This window comes from Canis lupus, chromosome 12 (genome assembly GCF_048164855.1).
Source record: "Canis lupus baileyi chromosome 12, mCanLup2.hap1, whole genome shotgun sequence".
In the NCBI taxonomy this organism is placed as follows: Eukaryota; Metazoa; Chordata; class Mammalia; order Carnivora; family Canidae; genus Canis; species Canis lupus.
In genome coordinates this window covers 4,850,904-4,869,857 of record NC_132849.1, presented here as the reverse complement: position 1 = coordinate 4,869,857, position 18,954 = coordinate 4,850,904, and the positions used below count along the sequence as shown (strand labels likewise).

General features: G+C 48.7%; 3 protein-coding genes across 8 annotated transcripts; 2 read left to right on the top strand and 1 right to left on the bottom strand.

The window, feature by feature from the left end:
• The first annotated feature begins 75 nt into the window (after positions 1 to 75).
• C12H1orf56 (chromosome 12 C1orf56 homolog) lies at positions 76 to 2,248 on the top strand. Its single transcript, XM_072769246.1, has 2 exons — positions 76 to 1,248; positions 2,094 to 2,248. The coding sequence occupies exons 1-2, from the start codon at positions 199 to 201 to the stop codon at positions 2,112 to 2,114; spliced, it is 1,071 nt and encodes a 356-aa protein (XP_072625347.1). The 5' UTR covers positions 76 to 198; the 3' UTR covers positions 2,115 to 2,248.
• A 983-nt stretch (positions 2,249 to 3,231) lies between these two features.
• Positions 3,232 to 11,085, bottom strand: CDC42SE1 (CDC42 small effector 1). The gene is made up of 5 exons (XM_072769255.1): positions 10,931 to 11,085; positions 7,373 to 7,674; positions 6,527 to 6,637; positions 5,736 to 5,824; positions 3,232 to 5,446 (listed from the first exon to the last, which is right to left on the bottom strand). Exons 2-4 carry the CDS (start codon positions 7,424 to 7,426, stop codon positions 5,750 to 5,752), a joined length of 240 nt encoding a protein of 79 aa, XP_072625356.1. The 5' UTR covers positions 7,427 to 7,674; positions 10,931 to 11,085; the 3' UTR covers positions 3,232 to 5,446; positions 5,736 to 5,749.
• MLLT11 (MLLT11 transcription factor 7 cofactor) lies at positions 7,157 to 18,387 on the top strand. 6 transcript variants are annotated; one of them, XM_072769253.1, is made up of 3 exons: positions 7,157 to 7,322; positions 11,955 to 12,027; positions 17,110 to 18,387. In XM_072769253.1, exon 3 carries the CDS (start codon positions 17,112 to 17,114, stop codon positions 17,382 to 17,384), a length of 273 nt encoding a protein of 90 aa, XP_072625354.1. In that variant the 5' UTR covers positions 7,157 to 7,322; positions 11,955 to 12,027; positions 17,110 to 17,111; the 3' UTR covers positions 17,385 to 18,387. The 6 variants fall into 6 exon arrangements, with proteins under 6 accessions (XP_072625354.1, XP_072625353.1, XP_072625349.1 ...); XM_072769248.1 differs by having other exon boundaries at positions 7,158 to 7,322; positions 17,106 to 18,387; XM_072769250.1 differs by lacking the exon at positions 7,157 to 7,322 and adding an exon at positions 11,147 to 11,504 and having other exon boundaries at positions 17,106 to 18,387.
• Positions 18,388 to 18,954: the final 567 nt, after the last annotated feature.

The following is an 18,954-nucleotide window of genomic DNA, read 5'->3' as shown; positions in this document are numbered from 1 at the left end:
GGGCCCTGGGGCGGCTCCGCCAGGGCCTGGGGGAGGGGAGGGGAGGGGAGGGGAGGGGCGTGGCGCGCGCGGGACTCCCTCCCCCTCCGCGGGCCGCGGTTCAAACGCCCCGCCCGGGTCGAGAGCGGCCCGAGGAAGCGGAGTAGGAGCCCGGCCTCCCTCACTGGCCTCCGTCTCGGCGGCACACCGCCCGGCCCCATGGTCAAGCCCGTGGTCCCCGCCGCCGGCGCGTTTCTCTGGGTCCTGCTGCTGAGTCTGGGGCCCCGGGCGGCGGGGGCCCAGGGCTTGACCTCCACCGAGACGCAGCGGGTCCGCTTCGGGGTCCCCATGTCCCGCAACTACCGGACCACCCTCCGGAGCGGCGGGCCCAAGAGGATGAAAGTAACAATGGAGGATGAGGACGATGTCGGGGCCAGTGTCGACCGCCTGGCCGGCCCTGCCGCCGCGGAGCTCCTGGCCTCCACAGTGGCCACGGGCGTCAGCAAGTCGATAGTGTCGTCGTCGGAGGAGGATGAGTCTTTGGAAGAGGGGGTTGTGATTAACGCCAGAAGGAGTAACATCACCGGAAAAGCTTTCAGCAGGACTACGAGGATGCCCAGCTCCAGGTTTAAAGCAAACACCCAGGAGCCTGAGATCAGGCTGTCTACAGACGTGCCGGCCAACACCTGGCAGCCCACTGGGGACGTGGCTCACCCCGACAGTACCATGAGCCGGTGGTCCACGGCGGGGTCCACCCCAAACCGCTGGATACCGGCCTCGCACACGGCCATGCCGCCTCCCGAGGACGTGCGCCTGGTCCTGATGCCCTGGGGCCCGTGGCACTGCCACTGCAGGTCAGGTACCATGAGTCGGACCCGGGCGGGGAAGCTGCACGGCCTTTCAGGGCGCCTTCGAGTTGGGGCGCTGAGCCAGCTCCGCACGGAGCACCGGCCTTGTACCTACCAGAAATGTCCCTGCAATCGGCTTCGGGAGGAGTGCCCTCTGGACTCGGATCTCTGCTCTGACAGCGGCTGCACCTCTCAGACCACCACCACCACCACCACCACCAGCACCACCACCACCAGCACCACCACCACTTCCCTGCCCCCCCTCAGCTCTAGGATCAGACCCACCCCCTTCCTTTTCTTTGGCCCCAGCCCCAGCCCCAGCCCCAGCCCCAGTCCAGCCCTTGCTTTTTGGAGACGAGTCAGGATCGGGCTGGAGGATATTTGGAACAGTCTGTCTTCAGTGTTCACAGAGATGCAACCAGTAAGTGTTTGGTGATAGCCAGGATCTGTGTTGATGAAAAGTCCTGATATCCAAAATCCTGTTACTAAACCAGCCAGTGTGTTGCATCAAGTATTGTATGCTCACTTGATTCATAATATACTGGTTATTCACATTGTTAGCCATTGATTCCACTTATTTCTTAAGCAACGACTGGTTGATTAATGGGCAACAACTATTATTAATCACGAGAGGATTATTGGCCAAATTGTGATTACAGATGTAACAATTCTTGATGCAGATAATAGGAAGGTATTAATAGTTCTCAGCTTATTAATGCAGTTTAATAGTAAGAGCCAATGTTTGAGGTGCACTTTACCTGGATCAATCCTCACAATGCTGTGAGGCACTCTCTCCACTTTACAGATGAAGGAATAGGGTTTAAAAAGCCAGTAAATGCCAGTCACGACAGGATTGTTTGACACTAATGTCGATGCCCCTAACCACCACTATCCCAAAGAGCTCCTGGGGTTATTTCCAGCAACTTAAGAATCTTCTCCAGGAAGGATAGTCCTCTGCTTTACCAAATGAACTACCAAAAGTTCTGATTGATTTGATAAAATACTCTCAATTGACAGGGTTTCAGGACCTTTGGGGGGGGAGGGAAGGACAATAAAATAGTATACGTGGTCATTTTGCCAGTTTTTGTCTTTCTCCTTGGGTATCCAGTACCATTATTTCAATATGAAAAAGCAGCAGGAATAGGGGGCAGTAGTGTTGAGGGAATGTGCGCTTCTGGGGAGAGGGAAATGAAGCAAGGAAGGGAAAAGAATATAGATGTAGTTATAATATTTCCCCTTTTTCTCTATTTTTGTTTCCTTACCCAGATAGAGAGAAACCGCAGGTAATGGCCACTTCATCCACAAGAGAAGGTGCCAGCATCTCAACCTTTCCACCCCTTTCAATCCCAGCACCCACTGGATATTTTTAGTACAGAAAAACAAAACTAGAAAAAATTGTTTGGTCTTGCGTCTTTTTACAGAGGTATCTGAGGGTGGAGATCAGAAATCTTTTGAACCTTAAAACTGGGGACGCCTGGGTGGCTCAGCGGTTGAGGGCCTGCCTTTGACTCAGGGCATAATCCTGGAGTCCCAGGATGGAGTCCCACATCAGGCTTCCTGCATGGAGCCTGCTTCTCCCTCTGCCTATGTCTCTGCCTCTCTCTGTGTCTCTCATGAAAAAAAAAAAAAAAAAAAAAGAATGAACCTTAAAACTGAACTGTGTGGCAACATTGGGCCTGATCCCTTCCTTTATCCCCCAGCATATTTTATCCACCCCCAGGATAAAATATAAGATAAAATGTTGATGTTACTCCTCTTCCTCATTTCCAAAGTTGTTTCTAAACAAGTGATTATTTAAAGACTTGATGGGACACCTGGGTGGCTCAGTGACTGAACGTCTGCCTTTGGCTCAGGTTGTGATCCCTGGATCCTGGGATGGAGTCCTGGTTTGGGCTCCCTGCAGGGAACCTGCTTCTCTCTCTGCCTATGTGTCTGCCTCTCTCTGTGTGTCTCTCATGAATAAATAAAATCTTAAAAAGAAAAAAAAAAAAAAGACTTGAAAAATCTCAGATGACTGTCAAGAGGAGGGAACAGGAAGAACAAGTTGAGCCCTTGGAAGATTATGGAGGCCTTCATAATACTTGGCCTTCTCTCTTTGCAAAGGTCGATGTCAGCACAAAATTCTATGTCGGCTACCTTCTAGGAGTTACCTTGATCAACCATATTTATTTTTTAAAAGATTTTATTTATTTAAGAGAGAGAGAGCATGAGCAGGGAGGAGGGGCAGAGCGAGAGGGAGAAGCAGACTCCCCACTGAGCAGGGAGCCCAATGTGGGGCTGATCCCAGGACCCTGGGATCATGACCTGAGCTGAAGGCAGACACTTAACTAAGCCACCCAGGCACCCCATCAACCATATTTATCCTTTGACTCAACACATGCCCGTATTGATTACTCTGCGGCTATTTTGTTTAAACTTTTTTTTTATTTGAAAAATGTATTTAAAAGTCCAACACATTTTTAATATAAATTATGACTCTCAAACCCATTTCCATCACTCTCAAATATTGTTAAAGTGATGGTAGCATACATGTTAGAAAAGGTAGCTAAAGGCAAGAGAACACCAAAGGCTGTGTCCAAAGAAAAGGCATTAGAATAAGGTGGAAGATCAGGGTGACCAGACAATCCTCGAGTCCTCCTGTCTTTCTACCCTATCCTGTTAACCCTTCAGATTGAATATAACCCTTAGGCTATTAAGCTACTTTAGGACAACAAAATGAGCTACTTTCAGAACAACTAGCTAGATTAGAACAGAGTAAACTGGGAATGTATGACCGACCTTAGACCCTGAAAAGTGGTGGCAGCAAATATACTGAAGTTGGAATGAAATTAGAACCTGTCACTATAGGTGGGGCAAACTGGATGGATGGTGGACTCAGCAGAGTGGATCCTAGTTCCCACCTTCCTGACCCCATCGCCATCAAACAGGCTGTTTATCTTGTTACTGAGCTAATGAGAGACACCCCCCACCCCATACCCATCTCCAAGCAGGCAGGAGCTCACCAGTCTTGTTCTGCCTTTCTAACCACCGTGCAAGGAAGGGGCCAGAAGAAAAAACCCCTGAGAAAACAAACTGCCTAAAGACCCTGCTCCTGCATTATTTTCCCACCTAAAGCAGACTCTTTGGCCTGGTGGGGAGTGGGACCTGGTCTTCAGACAAAACTCCCTGAGTCTTATTTGTGTCTGGTAGAGTTTAAAGTTTGCAGACGATAATCCTGGGTGTCTGTGGCTCTACTGCTTTTTCTCCCTTTCTCAATCTCACCATACTCTGTTCACACCTACACACTGCAGGAACCCCTCCTCTAAACAAGAATGGAGAAGCATCATACACATTCATCAGAGACATGAACCCATGCAAGCACAAGAAACACACTGAATAAAGAACTGTTCTAGAGATATGTGTAGCCCTACTGAGCCTACTTTGCAAGAGGACCTGGTTCATCTATGGCTCAGGCTTAGGATGAATAATGGGACGGCAGTAGAGTGGGGAAAACGCTTTAGAGAAAAATACCTTGACTCTAGAGAAGTGGCTCTCAACTGGCAGTGATTTTGCCTCCTAGGAGACACTTGGTAATATCTGGGGACATTTTTGGTTGTCATAACTATGGTTGGCCAGATACACTACTGAACATCCTATAATACATAGGACAGTCCCCCTCCATTACAAAGAATTATTTAACTCAAATGTCATATGTGCCCAGGTTGAGAATCCTTTCTCTAAAGGTGCCCCTGCTCCCATGCTGTGAGGATCTTAAGATCCCTAAACTCAGAGATTGTTTCAACCTGTCACCCCTCTGATCCTCAATGGTTAGGAAGTCCACTCTGAGTCTAGTTTTGGAGTATTCTGGGTTTCTCTCCAGATCCCTCTTCCTCCTCACCTGGACCAGCAGGGAGATTGGCAGAGGGTGGCCAGGTCTCCAAGACTTAAACGGGATACTATCAGGTTAAGATCCACTTCTTACTTTTAGCTCTTAATCAATGGGAAACAATAAGGTTTGTAATGGGGATGGGATTAAGGGTAGAGGTAGAAGAAGAAGGGGGTAATTTAGAGGCCAAATAGAGAAAGAGCTGGTAGTGGCAAAGATATTGAAGGACTGTGAGCTTAAGGTCTGAGATCTAAAGACAAAGAGTAGACTAGGCAGTGGTCAACCTCCTACCCCCTGCTTGACGTCTGCTTCAGTTCATCCCAGGAGGAAAAAGGAGAAGGCCAGGGAGGTAAGGAGCTTCTCAGCAAAGCCGGCTTCAGCTTTGGTAACCTCACCCACCTACCCTATTTAAGGAGTTCCAGGTTAAGAGTTTAAAAACAGATGGCACCTAGACCGTCATTCAGGAGAAGGGAATGCATCCCAGGTTCCCAGAAAACTCCTATCTCAGATCTGAGAGTGTCCAGGGTTTCAGCTGAGCTCCTCTGGCCAACCAGTAGTCACTTGGTCAGTCCTGCTGCCTTGACCCCATCTCCAGGAGGGGCTACAGCCAGAGGGAATAGAGGGAGTCCAGCCCCCAAGCCTTCTGAGGCACTAACAGGCAGATAGGGAAAAGAAGAGCCTTGGGGTCACGGTTTCAGGAGAGGCAGCATCTCTTTTGGGCTGGACATGTGGTGGAGGCTTCAGACAGCAGAACCTGATCAAAAAAGAAATTGAAGAAGGAAGATAAGCCTCAAGGAAAACTGAGGTGGCGGGGAGGAGGCCTAGTGCAGCCTCCACTATTTCCAGTGTGCTTTTTTCTCGATTTCTGTCTGCACCTCCCTGTCTCTCTGCCTTTCTGGATCCTAAATTCTTGACTCCTCCATTCTAATTTCTTCTTCCTCCTCTCACCTCTCATTCTTGCAGAGGATCAGGGTTCTGAGGCAGGGCATTAGGATGTGTTGACAGGGGCAGGAGGTATTGAACAGGCTTCTCTAATCACTTACCATTTCAGTTGGAGCTACAATCCCCTAGAATTGCTCCATGGCCTGTCTCGGTTTCCCTTGGATCTCATCTGCTCCTGAACTGCACCTGTCTGTGAAAAAGCACGTGTGAGACCCTAGTCCTAAGTCTTGATACTGTACAGTAAGCAATCTCCCTTATGCCCTCTGTGGAAGAAGCTGACCCCAACTCCCTGGCAAGAAAATCAATCTGAGAAAGCTAAAACCAACAGCCATTCTTCCAAGAGAAGTCTCAATGTCTGCCTTCATACTGACTCTCATGAGGATGAAATAAAATGGGTCTTTTATCTCTCACAAAGGACTCTCTCATATTTATCTGAGTTTCACAATTGGTGAAGAGACTCCTTCACTATGTCCAGACCCACTTCCCTTACTTTCAGAGCAGAAAAGAGTATTAGACATTATTTAAGACAGGGGTGCTCAGCCTTTCAACTGCCTCAACACACCAAGCCACAATATGAATTACTATGGCACTGGATAGCAGTTCTTAATTAATAAAAGGGTTCTAGTTGTTGGAAAAAGCCCTCCAAAGAATTCTTGAGTCATATATATCCCCTATCCCAATGAAGAACAATCTGCTAATTGTAAAAACGAGGGAGTCTAGGCCAGAGACCTGAAATGCCAGGTCTCTGGTTTGTGCAGCTGGTGAGCATGACTAGAATCCTAGCTTTTTACTTCCCCATCAAGTATTTATCATGTCCCCTGCTTAAACTTCAAAAGGAGGGAAAGGTTCTAGGCCACAATCCCATATCAATCTCTCCCCATTCCCTTGTTACCATGGCAAGTCCATCTCCGGCACCCATCTCCCCCGAGCCAATGTGAGTCAGATGGACAAAATTCATTGGTTCCCCAATCATGGTCCGGTCAATTCGTCTCCGTTTCTTCTTCTGTTTAGAGAAGACAGAGGAGTTAGGCCTGAAGTGCCCTCATCCACACACAGAAGAAGGGAAGAGAGTCTTGAAAACCACTAGGGGGAACTCCTGGGTGGCTCAGCAATTGAGCTTCTGCCTTCAGCTCAGGGCTGAGGCATGATCCCAGGATCCGGGATCGAGTCCCGCATCAGGCTCCTTGCAGGGAGCCTGCTTCTCCCTCTGCCTCTGTCTCTGCCTCTGTATCTCTCATTAAAAAAAAAAAAAAGAAAAGAAAACCACTAGGAGAAGAGCTAAAGGCCCAAATGGACAAGGGTACCTGGCATTACTACTGGGCAATCACTGGGGTCTGAAAGGCAGGTCTGGAGCAACATAACACAGAGAGGACATAGGGAGGGTGGTGACGGCAGGGGCCTGCAGAGTAAATGCTAGACAAAGAAAGGATATATCAAAGTCACCTCTGGCTGATGAGGAAACAATGGGAGAAAGTGACAGGTATTAAACTTCACCTACAACCTCTGCCCAGCTCAGAATGGACAGAAACAGGAAGTGCTAGCTAGGACTATTCACTTCCTCCAACACACAGTCCCCCTGGATTCCATGTGCACACCTGCCCGGCCAGAGAGACTGTCCTGATAGGGAAGCAAGTAGTGGGCTTCCTAAACACCAGATCGCAGGTGGTGTGTGTGCCTCACAGGATACGGTAACTGACTTCTGTGTATGCTGGGGTGGGGCTCAGGGTCGAGGACTCACCGGCTGGGGTTTCTCTACCACACAGCAACCCAGTTTGTGCCAAAATTCACTCATGTTCCCCGATGGTTCCAGTTTCACTCCTCTGCTTGAGGCCCCAGAGGGCTTTCACTCTGGTGCCTTAACTCCTCACTCCTCAGCCCCTGGAGTGTAACAACAGCTGGACGGGCCTAGAGATGGTGGGGTCCCAGGTACCCTGGGCTGGGCAGTGAAGGTCAGTCAGCGTCTCAGCCCCTGAGGGACAAGCAGGGCCACAGCAGGGAAGCAGGCAGGCACCAGGGTTATGTCTTCTTCAGACCCAGAACCTAGATGAGTGGAAAGTAAAGAGAGGAGAAGGCAAGTGAGAAATCCCATCTCTCCCATCACCCCCTCCTTGAGAAGCCTCCCGAGGAGCCCAGATCATCCAGTTCTCCCTCCAAGGCCCTAGTTCTGCACCCAGCACTAATCTCCCCAAACATAAGGACCTCACGGTTGGACTCCCAGAGAAAGGGCAGCAAGGGGTAGAGGAGCAGGAGCTGCTGGAACCAAGGGAGAGGAAGGGGACCCAAGCATTTAGGATGAGGATGGGAGGGGCTAAAGGGCAGTGGCAAAAATGAGCACAGCCTGGGGGTGCTATGGGCCCTACCTCCCTTCTCCCTGGGGTTAGGGCCAAAGGGGAGGGGCCGTTAGGTGACTTTGAAGAGGAAATGGTGGTTTTTCGTTTTCATAAACAGGGCCTCCACCCTTGTCCCTCCCTTTTCCTTACCTTACCCTGAACATCTTGATTTTCTTTAAAACCAAGAGAGACCTTGACTGGCCAGGTTGTAGGTGGCTACCTGCCACAGGATGAGCCTCCAGGAAGACTTTCCTACATTGAGAAATTTCTTCCCTCTCTATTCCCTGCCCTTGCTCCTCCTCATTTCCCTCAACTGAGATCCAACCTCTTCTAGAAGCTATTTATCAGTTCCTTTATTACTCAACCTTGAGATCCTTCCTGAAGGCTGTACAGAGTCTGTTTATCTGTGATCCTGTATCACTGCACTCCTGTGTGTGCACTCAGGAGGCATGACCCTCTTTCTGTGTGTGTGTCTTATACAGATCATCTGTGCATAGGCCATAGGCACACGTACCAGGTATCTTCTATCCCACGAGGAATCTTCCTCTGGCCTCCCCACCCTCTTCACCTTCCTCTGGCCTCCTTACCCTCTTCATGAGTCCTGTTGTGCCACCCCATAGGGCCCAGGCCTCCCCCCCCCATCTCTCCCCTCCCCTCATGCTGTGACCTGTGCTCTCCTCCCTCCTCACTACTTTCATCCCCAAGCTTCATCAGCCAACCAGACACAAGGAACTTTCCAATAGCGTTCTCGTGTCCAAGGAAGAACGTGGGCCCCTTTTCCTCACTGCCTGCCGGCCAGAGTAGAACACATCTACGTTTCCTTCGTGCTCACTGCACTTCCCCAGTCCTATGGTACAGGCAACCTCCCAGATTCCAAACAGGGCCATTTCATGAATATGACACTCTATGAATAGGAATCTCCCTCCCTTCCAGGCCTGGAACCCCCATGCTCTATCACATTGAGATACAGCTTGGGGAAGCCTGGGTGGCTCAGTGATTGAGTGTCTGCCTTTGGCTCAGGTCGTGATCCTGGGATCAGGATCCTGGGATCGAGTCCTGCATCGGGCTCCCCGCTGTGAGCCTACTTCTCCCTCTGCCTATGTCTCTGCCTCTCTGTCATGAATAAATAAATAAAATCTTTTAAAAAAAGAGAAAAAAAGCTTGTAGGGGAGAGAAGGACCCAGGAGAAGCCTGGGCTTTCTCTTACTTCCCTTCCCACCACCGGAGGGGAGGAGTAACGAGTTAGGGCGGAAGTCTGAACACAGCTGTCCAGAGAGCGGAGCTGTGGTCATTGGGGAAGTCAGTCAGTCAGTCACACAGTTTGTCGGTTTGTCGCAATGGTGGTGGTGGTGGCGGCGGGTGCTAAGGGTTGCAGGCCAGGGACTGAAGAAAACAATGAAGAATCAGAGGAAACCCCCAATACCACCAGAGAGACTGTAGGGAGAGTGGACTCTCCTCCAACACACGCCCTGAGCGAAGCTGAGTGGACAGAAGTAGAGGGTGGGAGGGGAGAGAAGGGAGGAGAGGGGAGAGGAGAGGCAGGGAAAGGGCAGTGGAAGGAACAAGGACGTTTCTGTTCCCTTTCCAGGGACCTGGCCTGAGCTGGGTGGAGGGACAGCGTATGTGGGACTTGCACGAGAGGGCCAAGGATGATGAGGAGTGACCAGGAAATTCCATTCCCTAGGACACAGAACATAAGAGTCTGAAACTTGGCAGTGGGGTCAGCATGTGGAGAAGACTGGGCAGGGCGAACGTGTAGGTGATGAGGGGATGGGTCAGAAAAGGAAGTAAGAGCAATGGGCTGCTCTTTAAAATAGCTAGAGAAGAGTGGGTTGAGGAAAAATGAAGTCCTGGTGAGCCCAAGAGAAAGGGGCGCCCAAATCCACTGCCCACTATTTCGAGCTCCCCATCCCACCCCTCACCCTCCAGGGAAGGGGAAGGGGCTGGGAGAACCAGGGGGAGGAGGAGACCAGGATTAGATGGTGTAAGGCCATATCCTGACAGGCAAGTCGCACTGAGCCAGAGTCCCAAATAGGAAGAGGGAGAGCTAGGAGACACCAAGGTCACACTGGGGCCGAGGAGCTTCCAAGCCACTGCGCAGTGAGCAGTAGGAGGGATAAGAGAAAGGTTCCAGAGAAGAAGGATGTACAGAGGTGGTTCCCAGGTCCTGTTCTAGCCTGAAACCGGTTTTCCCGGTCCCCGCTGCCTTCAGCCCGAAGGCCTCTAACCTGCTGCCCGACAAGCCTTCACAAGAAGCAGCTGGAGAAAGAGAAAGAGAAAGGGAAACTGAAGGAATGGAGTGGGCAATTCTGGCTGTAACCCCGGGGCTGCAGCTGGTCCCTGTGGAGACCTCCAAACGCCCAGGGCCGCTGAGGCCATCAGAGGAGTGGGGGGACACGCACTTCTCAGTCAAGTGACGGGCACGGCCCCAGGGAAGGACTTGGGGCGCGGGGAGGCTTCCGAGGAAGCAGAGCCAGGCCCCCAGCTCCGTCCCGGCAGAATCAGCCCTACAGGCCCCGTTTCTGCCCACTCCCTAACTCTATCCAGCAACCCCCTGCTCCTCCCAACGCCTGGCTGGGGCTGGCATCTCGCCGCGGAGCTTTCGGACTCCGCCACAGTCTCCCGCGGCTGCTTCGGGCTCGGACTGCCCCCTTCCAGGACCTTCCAGCTGGGCTCCACTCTGTCCGGCACGCGCCGCCGCCGACGTCAATGAGTCTCGGGGTACCTCCCCCACCCCGTCCCGGACCCCCAGGCCCTGCCGCCCTCCACTCTGCAGCGGCCTCGGCGCGCGCACCGCGTGAGCAGTGGGGTGGGGGGAGGCTGCTGCCAGGGAACGCACCGCTCTCCCCCCGGCCCAGCATCGCCCCGGCCCCGGCCTCCCTCCTCCCCCACCCCAGCATCCGGTGCGTCTCCGCCCCGCCCGGCAGGCGGGGTGCGCGGCCCGGGGACCCGCGGCGCGGTCTCACCTGCCGGGGCTCCAGCGTCGAGGCGCGCGGCTGCAGCGGGGGCGGGGGGGCTCCCGCTCCGGGCCCGCCGCCGTGGGCTTCCCGGGCTGGCTCCGCGGCGCGGCGGGGGAGCCGAGGGCGGGCCGGCAGAGGTGGGGCTGGCTCTCGGCGGAAACGGCGGCGACGCGATTACGAAACCCGTCCGGCCCGGAGGCGGGCGCACCGCTCCCGCCTGACTGCTGGGGCGCTGCACCGCGCTGGGGCCTGGGAGGGGGCCTGGGAGGGGGCCTGGGAGGGGGCCCGGGCGCCCCGCCGCGCGAACCCGGGGCACGCAGCCCGGGAGAGGCTCTCCCGGCCCCCTCGCACGTCCCCTTAGCGCGCCGGGCACGGCTGGGCGACACTTACGTGGAGCCCCACGTCCCCCGGACCCAGCCGAGTCTAGGGAGTGGCACTCCCCAACACTCGCACACACGCGCACCCCACCCCCCAGTCCTCGCAGAGGCACCCCCCAAACACACACACGGGCACGCACACCCTTCCCAGTCCTCCGACGCTGGACCCGAAGTGGCATGGGCTGGTTCATCCAGGCGCAATAGTAGGGATGGGAGGGAGGGATGGAAGATTTTTCTGATTCTCAAAAATACACTTCGTAACTTGAAATCCTTAAATTGGGTAATAAAGGGGCACTCCTCTATATGTTATCGAGAGTTAGGCTTTTTAATCCGTAAGTCTAAAATTAGGGGACAAATAACTGCTCACTCATTGCACCCCAGTCAGCATGGGGGTGCTGTAAGAGCTCGGGAATAATTGTGCCGACCAATAAGCCTACGGAGATGCTTTAATCCTGTCTCCCTCCCTAAAGTGTTCTGGAACCTATCATTTGAATTAGCCGAGTCAGGCAAGGAGGGGGCGGGGAGTCCTTCCGCCCTTCTTAGGAGGGGCTGCATTGCAGGGGGAGACTGAGCAGATAGACTCAGCCACCGGAGAGGGAGAGAGAGTGAGAAGACAAAGCCGTCAAAACCCCAACAGCTTTCTTTTTCTCCAGCCCCGAGCAGACGCCGGAGCCCCCGAGGTACTCCTTCCATCTTTGGAACACACTAATAATTCACTGATAACAGGTAAACTAAATTGAGGGAAGGAGAGCAAGGGGGTGCCAAGAGAGAGAAGAGCATCTGCCTCCGGTTAGCTTGAAGACCCCAAATTAGGATGAGGGTGGGGGACAGTGCAAGAGAAGGGGCACTATGAACAATGAGTAATTTTTGGTCATCTTTTTATCTCTTTGCTAAGATCTCCATCCTTGCCTTTTAATCCACAGACATTAATTTCTAACAATTTACATGGAGCTATCATTTCTCAGCATTTATCTCATTTCAAGTATCTATTTTCCTATAATTTGTCTTATGTGCTTTATGATCTTCAGTCCTTATCTATATCTTCTTTTTTAAGCTATAATTGGTTTTACCTGTTTTTTGATGAAATCTCTAGTTCTCATGTATTGCTCCAGCCTGTACTTACCTATATAAATATTTTTTAATCTGTAGTGTTCCATTGATGTGTCTACCTTCACCCCAAACTGATTTGCCTCCATAGGAAGGAATTGGGGGGAAGGATGAGATAATATTGAAAGCAATCCTGACCTTTAAGTCTCCTGCTCCCTATCTCAAACCTTTGCTCCAAAGAAAGAGGCAGCTTGAGGTAGGAAGGTGGGAGCCTCTGTTGGAGAATTGCCTGATCCCATATTGAAATCAGTACAGCCCACAAAAGCTACATATGGTGGCAGATTCTGGAAAAGGAATGCTTATTTGCAGCTCCGTGGGAATAGATGGGGCAAGGACATGGCTAATAGGAAAATCCAAGACCAGAATGAGGCAAATATGAGATGCCAGAGAGCTTCCATCCCCTCCAACCACCATCCCTGGTCCTCCCCCCCCACCCCCACCCCCAGGTGGCAGCATGACACAGCAAGGCCCTGTTGGGCAGGCCTTGGGTTCTTGTGGAGGGTCTAGACAAAGGGAATTTGGGTGTGTCTGTGTGGCTTAAGGACAGTGTGTCTTTTTATACTACATATTTGCTAATCATGTATCTCTAGGAATAGATGGTTATATTTAGAAATTACCTTTAAAAAAAAAAAAAAGAAATTACCTTTGACTAAAATATCTGGGTAATTTAAAATGAAGGACAGAAGTATTTCTTGAGCGTATATTGTGGTCTAAGCCCTTTAAGATGTAAAGAAAGATAAGGTATGGGTGGGGAAATTTGGAGAAGAGAAGACGACTTGGGAATTAAATCCATACTATATTAAATTTTGCTAATGAATGTAATACAATGTAGATGGTATTTGAGTTTCAATTTTCTGTATACTGACTTGATTTTAAATGCCATACATGCTTGTATGAGTGTCTTTCTAGAATGAGTGCATCTAGAATGTCTCTGAGTTAATGGCATAGCTAGAGATTTTATTTAGGCCTTTTGAGTTAATATTTCATAAAATTTCCTTTAGCTTTTTTTTTTTAAGATTTTTTATTTATTCATTCATGAGAGACACAAAGAGAGAGAGGCAGAGACACAGGCAGAGGGAGAAGCAGGCTCCATGCACCGGGAGCCCGACGTGGGACTCGATCCTGGGTCTCCAGGATCACACCCTGGGCCAAGGGCAGGCGCCAAACCGCTGCGCCACCCAGGAATCCCTTCATTAGCATTTTTAATTGCAAGATACACTCTGCCAGACACTCGGAGATTGTTTAAACAATTTTTATACATACTCTGGTTTATTTTATTTTTTAAAAAGATTTTATTTATTTAATCATGAGAGATACAGAGAAAAAGAGAAACACAATGCAGGCAGGAGTAGCAGGCTCCATACCACTTAGCCACCCAGGGATCCCCATACTCTGATTTAAAGAAAAGGAGTCAATTTGTCAAAGAGCTTTTTCCCTGTCTCAGATTCTAGCTTGCTCTCTACTGCCTTTTGCATTTTCATCATTCAGATGAGAATCACGGAACAATCAACACTTACTTAATCCACATAGTATCTGTTCTTCAGGAACTAAAAGAATTACAAGTTTTGAGGATATTGGTATATAAAACTGTGGGAATTATCTATGTACAGCACATCAAAAAAGACCAGATTGGGAAACAGTCCTGGATCCAACTGGCTAGAAGGCTTCAGAAGTCATTAGATAATTTCTAACATGTTTTCTTTTTTTTTCTAACATGTTTTCATTCTTTCTTTTTGAATATACTGTTATAACACAGAATATATGTTATTTATTCATTTTTTAAGTAATCTCTACATCCAACATGAGACTCAAACTCACAATCCAAGATCAAGAATCACACACTTCATCGACTGAGCCAGCTAGGCACCCCAAATGTGTTTTCTAGCTTTAAAATCCTATGGTTTGTTTGCTTTGTATATTGTTCTATTTTGTAAAGAACCTATTATGTGCCCAGTATTATACTAAGCTTGCTCTGAGGGGTACTGGTAAGGGAGGGGATATAAAAGAAGCCAGCAAGGTAGACAAATAACTGGTAATGTTGGGAAAATAAGGAAAGAAAGAAAAAGAAAGAATCCCTGTGGTGAGTCATTAGTCTGTAACACTGACAGTTCCTAAGATATGCATCTTGGGATCCCCTAGTCCCAGACTGAAGCTGGAGCTGGTAGGCTGAGAGGTACAACCATTTTGTGTAGCTCTCTTTCTGAACACGTCTCTGCAAATTACTGTGGAGATGATCAGAGCTGAGTATCATAGGATCATGACCTCACCTTTCTAACATGCTCCCCCACCCTGTTCCAGTCCCCACATAACCCTCCTTCTAAGCAGCTCTTGGCTGAGTAATGCTCAGTTCCCAGGGTTTATTGTGGGGCCTGAATCTCAGAAGAAAAAGAGCAACTGACAACTGGCTTTTAACATTAAATAACATCCTAGTCTGTCCACTGTCCAATCCTAAAGGCCCTACACTCACACATAAGTATGCTCTCGATTAAGGCTTTCTTTTTTGGCTTTCGTTGAGACAATTCACGTTATCTGGGGTTATAGAGTTTCTGTAGTACAGCAGTTATTATGTTCGCTTAACACATTTTATGGAGGCAGTTGGGAACCTATTTAAGGCCACTATTTAGGAGCCTCGAGGCCTGGTAAGAGCCAATGGAGTCTGCTAGGAGAAGGCCTTTTAAAGTGGTGTTCTATTTTTGGAGGCAATGGAATGTTCCTTCCATTTCTTTGGGAATATTTAAACTAATGCTTTTGCCCCTTCCCTTGGCTAGTAACCAGCAGGGTGCAGGAGGTATAATAGTCATATAACATCAGGGTGTGGGTGGGATGAGCAGAAAAGGTGATAGGAATACTCATTAAGCATGGAAAAGTATCTAATTCTGTCAAGGGACTTTCTCCTTCCAATCTAAACTCTTACTGTCCATACCTGGAATTTCCAATCCATTTGCTCTCAGGTATAATCTAGCATTGGGATCAGAGAAAAAAGTCTTGTTATAGGAAGGCATAGGAAAGTCCTTTGAGCCACCTGGGTTTTATTTTGGAAAGGTACGCTAGAGAGAAATACAGGCTGTTAAGGCCTATCTGTGGGCTAATAGATGGGGGTGACAAGGTATGGGTTATATTAAATAGTGAGAGAAAATTAACCAGCAGCCTCAAATGTCTTTTGTGTGCAAAGCCCAGCACTTGTGAAGAAGGTAGAAAGTAGACTGGTTTTTACCTTTAGGGAAACTGTTTCTCGAAGGAGAAAGACTATCCCTACACAAGACATATAACTGGGATCCCTGGGTGGCGCAGCGGTTTGGCGCCTGCCTTTGGCCCAGGGCGCGATCCTGGAGACCCGGGATCGAATCCCACATCAGGCTCCTGGTGCATGGAGCCTGCTTCTCCCTCTGCCTGTGTCTCTGCCTCTCTCTCTCTCTGTGACTATCATAAATAAATAGAAGAAAAAAAAAAAAAAAAAAAAAAAACAAGACATATAACCGTGATCTGTAGCCCCAAACTGATAGAGTCAGGTAAAACTCAACAGGGGGTTGGCAGAAATGCTGGAAGATATAGGGTGGAGTGAGTTGTGTAAGTTGAAGGAAGTCCTCCTGGGAAAGGTGAGTTTGTAGTAGGATTTAGAAGGCAGGGAGGAAAACTGAAACCAGAAATGTCATGGAAGCTCTTTTTAGAGGTACCTATTAAATCAAAGTCAGGAAAACATCGATTATTTACCAACATAATAAGTTCAGGGGAAAGATTCCTCTAAGGACTTGAATTCTTCTAGGGACTCCTCTAGTAGTCTTGAAACTTGGGTAGTATTTTAAGATGGAGAGTAGAGGTATGCTTGGGTGGCTTAGTGATTGAGTGTCTGCCTTCAGCTCAGGTTGTGACCCCAGGGTCCTGCATTTGGCTCCCTGCAAGGAGCCTGCTTTTCCCTCTAGGTCTCTCTGTGTCTCTCATGATTAAATAAATAAAATCTTTAAAAAAAAAAAAAAAAAGATGGGAGTAGAGAGGAGCTTCCAGGTTGGTGAAAACACATGGAGAGGAGGGGAGAGTGGTATACCCGGAGAGGGCATGGAAGCTCTGCACCCTTTCCCTACACGTAGCCTTGTGCATCTCTTCCATCTGCTGTTCCTGAGTTATATTCTTTTATAATAAACTGGTGATATAGTAAGCTTAAAAAAAAAAAAAAGATGGAGAGTAGGGAAAGTTAAGCAAGACAAGAATAAGCATAACTAGCAGAGAATGTGCTACTGCTAGGAAGGATGGGGCCAAATTCTAGAAAGCCTTGAAAACCAGACCCAAGATTGACTTGAAGCAGTAGGCAGTGAATTAAGTCATCCCAAGATGGGGAGAAGATTAGAAATGGTAGAAGACAGTAATAAAGGAAGGGTTCCCAAAGCTTGTCCTAGGGAATTTGGATCATGTACAGTGGCAAATGAGGATGCAAATGGTTTTTTGTTTTCTTAAGATTATATTTTTTCATGAGAGACACAGAGAGAGGCAGAGACATAGGCAGAGGGAGAAGCAGGCTCCCTTCCAGGAGCCCAGTGCAGGACTGGATCCCCAGACCTCAGGATCACGCCCTGAGCTGCAGGCAGATGCTCAACCACCGAGCCACCCAGGCATCCCAGGATGTTAAGGTTTTAAGTAAGGAAAGGCCATGGGTCATAAAGAGACTCCAGTAGCATGAAGATTAACAAATGGTTTCTTTCTAGGAAGTTATGAGGGACCCTGTGAGTAGCCAGTACAGCTCCTTTCTTTTCTGGAGGATGCCCATTCCAGAACTGGATCTGTCGGAGCTGGAAGGTCTGGGTCTGTCAGATACATCCATCTACAAGATCAAAGACAGCAGCACTGGCAAAATGACCGGGCAAGCAACTGGAGTAGAACAGGAGAAGAATTCCGAAGGCGATGCCCTCCTTGAATACAGCACCTTCAACTTCTGGAGAGCTCCTATTGCCAGCATCCACTCCTTTGAACTGGACTTGCTTTAAGCCCAAGACTTCTCTCCCACCACCTTGCCCTCACTGCCTTCCCTTTCAAGCCCCTTCCTTTCCACCCTTTTCTCCTATTAATCTTGCTCTTTCCTCTCCATTGTGTTGAGGTGGTGCTGATGAATCTGCCAGAGTTGTGTTGTATTTATTTATTTATTTATGTATTTATTTATCTTACTGGTTTCTCTCAAGAGCCCTTAAGCCACAAAGGAAAGGGTTCAAGGAATGGAGTATTGATTGGATCACAGGGATCTCCCCCCCCCCCCAATGATAATTCAGAAAACAGGCCTGGTGGAGGCACCAGAGAGTAGCACAGTAGTACAAAATGGAGGATTTTTTTTTTTTTTTTTTTTTTTACTTCATTTTAAACAGCTTTAGAAATTGCTCAAACTTAATTTCCTGCTCTGGATCAGTAAACACAAATCTTTCATCCAGGGTTGATGAAGAAACCTTACAAGTTTTCATTTGAGATTATCGGATTTCTAAAAGGCTATGCTATGTCTTTTGCTATTTGATCCTACTCCTTGTAATACACTTTCTCTCAGAGAAACTGGGGGTAGTTAAAAAAGTATAAAACAAGAGGAAATAATACATCATGGAAAAACGAAAATAGGGGACAGCATTGAATCATTTTAGAAATAAGTACATTCTCAAAAGGTTGTACCTTCTTCAAGCCTACTCACTTTGTAATTTTGCCCATAACTCAAAACTCTTGAGGAAAATGACTCCAAGTTCACTTCTTAAGACACGATCTTTCTGACTACGATAACTTGTTAGGTTTTGATTCCGTTTCTAAAAGGCAGAGTTTGGTCTTTAGTATTATAGTCTTGCCCAGCATCTGCAATGTATGATACTGATCAATGAGCCTCAGGCACAATACTTCAGCTTTGAGACCATGAAACAATCACATAATGACCTTACACCTTGTCCCCTCATTCCAAAATTATTGCCGCTGATTTGTGCTGCCATCCACTCATTTCTTTAATAAAGGCATTCAATCCCAGGACTGGGTTCTAGTTTTCTCTCTCTTCAAAAAGAAGATATCTCTGAAATTAGCCTTGCTTTTTCCCTTACACTTCTATATTATACCTTTCAATAAAGGAACAATTCTTTTTGTAGCTTTTATATATTAAAAATGATGAACTGCAAGTTGGATAGGTATAAAAAAAAAGGTAAAATCAACTTAAAATTATAATTTAGGGGACGCCTGGGTGGCTCAGCGGTGGGGCGCCTGCCTTCAGCTCAGGTCGTGATCCTGGAACCCGGGATCGAGAGTCCGCATCGGGCTTCCTGCAGGGGGGCCTGCTCACTCCTCCCTCTGCCTGTCTCTGCCTCTTTCTGTGTACACACTCTCATGAATAAATAAGTAAAATCTTTGAAAAGAAAAAAAAAAAGATCTATTTATTCATGAGATACACAGACAGAGAGAGAGAGAGAGGCAGAGACACAGGCAGAGGGAGTGAGCATCCTCCCCGGAGGAAGCCCGATGTGGGACGGGATCCCGGGTTTCCAGGGTCACGCCCTCGGCCGACGTCAGCACTACACCGCTGAGCCACCCAGACTGCCCATG

Coding starts and splice junctions, on each gene's coding strand:
- C12H1orf56 (XM_072769246.1), top strand. CDS start 199: ATGGTCAAGCCCGTGGTCCCCGCCGCCGGCGCGTTTCTCTGGGTCCTG. Junction 1,249..2,093: donor TGTTCACAGAGATGCAACCA/GTAAGTGTTTGG, acceptor TTCCTTACCCAG/ATAGAGAGAAACCGCAGGTA.
- CDC42SE1 (XM_072769255.1), bottom strand. CDS start 7,426: ATGAGTGAATTTTGGCACAAACTGGGTTGCTGTGTGGTAGAGAAACCC. Junction 6,638..7,372: donor TGGTAGAGAAACCCCAGCCG/GTGAGTCCTCGA, acceptor TTCTCTAAACAG/AAGAAGAAACGGAGACGAAT. Junction 5,825..6,526: donor CCGGAGATGGACTTGCCATG/GTAACAAGGGAA, acceptor GCTTTTTCACAG/ACAGGTGCAGTTCAGGAGCA.
- MLLT11 (XM_072769252.1), top strand. CDS start 17,112: ATGAGGGACCCTGTGAGTAGCCAGTACAGCTCCTTTCTTTTCTGGAGG.